General features: G+C 37.1%; 1 protein-coding gene across 5 annotated transcripts; it reads right to left on the reverse strand.

Annotated features, from left to right (window-relative positions):
* LOC103937990 (cold-regulated protein 27) lies at positions 1-3,629 on the reverse strand. Of its 5 annotated transcripts, none has more exons than XM_048573158.1 (6): positions 3,314-3,628; positions 1,748-1,927; positions 1,410-1,650; positions 635-744; positions 374-474; positions 1-278 (listed from the first exon to the last, which is right to left on the reverse strand). In XM_048573158.1, the coding sequence occupies exons 1-5, from the start codon at positions 3,455-3,457 to the stop codon at positions 382-384; spliced, it is 768 nt and encodes a 255-aa protein (XP_048429115.1). In that variant the 5' UTR covers positions 3,458-3,628; the 3' UTR covers positions 1-278; positions 374-381. The 5 variants fall into 5 exon arrangements, with proteins under 5 accessions (XP_048429115.1, XP_009346251.2, XP_009346250.2 ...); XM_009347976.3 differs by having other exon boundaries at positions 1-291; XM_009347975.3 differs by having other exon boundaries at positions 1-300.

The raw sequence follows: 3,629 nt of genomic DNA on the forward strand, positions 1-3,629 counted from the left end.
AAAGAGAAACTACCAAATGCTATAACAAAATTCACCTGTTCTGAAATTTGTCCACAAAGTAAATTAGAAATATCATAATGGAATTCCATACACTGGAGAAACCTATCTCGACCGCTACCAATGTGAATTATCAACTAAACCTACTGCCGAAGTCTAACGGAGATGGTCTCTTCCATGTAAACTTTTGCCCGAAGAACGGAGATGGTCTCCTCCATGTATGCGATTGCATTAGCCATCTTCCAACAGCTGAAAATGTAAAGTATATCCTTCCAATGAATCTGTAATGTTTACCTGTCAAAACTTCAATACGACGTTGCAGCTCAGCTTCCTCTTAGGCATAGCGAAGATCAGAATTCGGACATATGAAGCTCACCTGGTGCTCTAACAGCAATTTGTTGTACGCTCTACTCCTTCAAAGGGAACATTATGGACCACTGAAACCTCTTTAGTATCAAAATTTCCCGAAGGCACAAGCTGAAAAAGCACATTAGGGAGTTAAAAAAAATGGCTACCTCAACAATTAAGACGGGACAATAACCATGGGATCTTATGTGTTATAACCAAGGCAAGAGGAATATGCAGAACTTGTTCCAAATGTTATTTTTTGGTGTTCTTGTGTTTAATGTAGACTTACTTGATCATTGCTGAAAGCATCAGCCGCAGCTCTTTTATGCCTTTTTGGTACAGATTCATTTCTTAGCTTCTCTCCATCGTCTTCATCCACAAAGTTCTGACCAGATACTTCTGTGAATAGACAAAGATCAAAAACCAAAATGGAAAATGAAAAAGTGAAACACACGAATCGATAAAAGCATATGATGGAATTCTCAATACCCAGTGCATGCAAATTAAGGAATACTGCAATAACATGGTGTTGTCTAGCAACACTGCAATGCAAGGATGACATATGTTCATAGCTGTCAATAATGTGACACTACAGGTACTTAGGCAAAAGTGAAAGCATTTATTTTACTCAAAATACCAAATTTTCAAAAGAAAAAAAACGTTGTTATGTGTATTGGTGTATATGTATACACAGGCATAAGTTGACCAGAATGTATTTACCAAAATGGCTAATCCAGGGAAAGTGGAAAGATCAATTAAAATTTTGAGTTCCCAATTAGGTACATGAGGTAGGCATCGTACCCTGTTTCCCAATTAGGTACATATGTAGCAATTACCAAGAACTACTGTTCTTTCCACAATTTTGTAATCCACGTATATCTCCTGCACTTATGCATGCAAATCGCGTGTATGTGCATGGGGGCGAGAGAGCGAGGTAGTGTGCATGTGCATGAAAGTAACGTACGAAATAGGGAAGGAAATTTGGGAGAAATTATCTGAAAGAACTTATCATAAGGAGATTGAAGGTGAAATTCTGCACAAATAGGCAAGTTAGTCATAGTTACCTCTTGATGAGGCATTGATGTTTTTCGAAGTCAGCCTCTCTCTTAAGTGGATCCCCGTACTCCAAGACAAGACATGCTCTCGAAGATTAGGAGATGACCCATTGCAGCCTTTTCCTGCAGACAGAAAATGACTTATGCCTGGACTCTTCAAAGTAACATGAGAATCAGCTGTGCTTTCCATCAAAGTTTCATTCCTTTGAAGGTTGATTTTCTGCAAACCGCCATCTTGAAGAACCATGAACTGCAAAATAATTCATGATGTATACAATTACCAAACCAAACCATAACCCACATGTTCACAGACACAACCAAGACGTATAGCAGATTTGATCCCTTACCTGCTCAGAAGAATTCTGAGTCTTGAATGGCAACTCATGTGATGAATGAGTTCCTCTAACGTTCTTTTGTTTATTCCACTCCCTCAAACGCATGGAACGGTATAACTTGTTAACAAATGATGTTTCTAAAGAGTTAATATACAGTTCATGCTTCTCATTTGTCCACTCCATCGATGCATCCTGCAATAGAATATCATTATGAAGTTTTAACATATATGACCAAACAAAAACAATGGAGCTCATCATTAAATTGTGCAGAAAGTTACAACAGTAGAAGTAAAACAAAACATATTAACTTCAAAGAGCATAATAAGAAAAGGAGATTACCCTTTAACTTACAATCAAATTCATAATAGACTCAACCTTTAGTTTCTTGTTCTCTAAAGCATTCTTGAAATTTGTTACTTGAGAACATGAACGCCCTAAGGATCTAGCTGAATGGATAACAAAATCAAGTTCTCTATCCCTTTCTTTTCACAATCATCATCCGAATTATCAAAGCATATTTCTCGAAACTGCATAATCGGAGGAGTTATGATGTTCGCTTAGGCACAGCGCTACAGTAGTTACAACATCTTGTCCCAGATTCTTCATTTCAGCTTGCATAAATCCCAATTCTAAACTAGTTCGACTTTGTTAATCTAAAGCAATATCTTCTTTCAAATATTAAAAGAAATTGTTTCCAACACCTCTAACCACCATGAAGATAAACACATATTTCAAATTGTATAATTCCATTTTTATAAAAAGAAAGTTTTAAATCCTGCAGTTTCAGGGCACTAATGTACATGCCATTAAGTGATTTAAAATCGAAAAACTTCATTAAAATACTAATCAAAATCAAAACACTACTACACGGAACAGATGAGAACGAATGTGCATATAACTTAAGTATCAAGGAAAAGAGAAAGCAAATGAAAAATGCTTCCATGCCCCTGAATTCTCCTAAGTAGACAGTGGACTGTCACTATCAAAGGAAGCATTGATCATGAGCTCGATCCTCGACTCGTAGTCCTACATTATAATCAACTCTCCACTCAAACGTCCTTGCATAGAATTGAAACCATGACGAAAGAGTTAAATACAAATTATCGTCATCGCTATGAATCCACAGAGAGCTCAAAATAATTCTAAACACCGCCACTGGAAATGTTAAACACATCAAAAGAGCATCAAAACTGCACAAACAATTTCCAAAAGTAAAAACTGCACAAAAATGACACCAGTTATTTCTCAATTCAAATTCCAAAATGTTTGGAAATGCGATCTCCTTCTTCTGTATAATAGATTTCTTCTAAAACATTATCCATTGTAAATATAAAAACATTAAATTTTTTAAAATAACTAAATAGATTTGATTCTAAAAAATGGCATGCAAAACACCATCAGTGGATCCGAAACCAAAAAAATTAAAAGCATACAAAATCTCAACCAAATACAGAATAACAGTAATTCTTCTACAAATATTAATATAAATTTATTGAATTAAAAAAAAAAAAGAACGGTTATATGTACGGAATAAGAGGTAAGAGTAAGAAAGCAGAGCTGAATAAAATGGAATTTTACCAAAGCTGCATGCGAACAACGAAGCCGGAGCTCCTTGGAAGCGTCAAGCATAATGGCGGAGGAGGACGGCGAATTGGAGACGGCGAGAGTCAACTCGGGATCCGAATCCGGAGGCTGAGTATTCTCCCGGAGATTCTCTCCCATCGCCGGAGTTCAGCTGGCCGATCGGACAGAATACGAAACGGTGCGTTTCGAAAGCTCTCGCGGAAGAAAAAGAGGGAGCAAAACAAAATGTGCTTATAAAATTCAGCAGAAAAACCCTCGTCGTTCTGTTCCGGGAGGGCCGCGAACAATGTGAGAGAGAGAGAGAGAGAGA

The sequence above is a fragment of a genome, unplaced genomic scaffold (assembly GCF_019419815.1).
Source record: "Pyrus x bretschneideri cultivar Hongxiangsu unplaced genomic scaffold, Pyrus_bretschneideri_v1 Contig64, whole genome shotgun sequence".
NCBI lineage: Eukaryota > Viridiplantae > Streptophyta > Magnoliopsida > Rosales > Rosaceae > Pyrus > Pyrus x bretschneideri.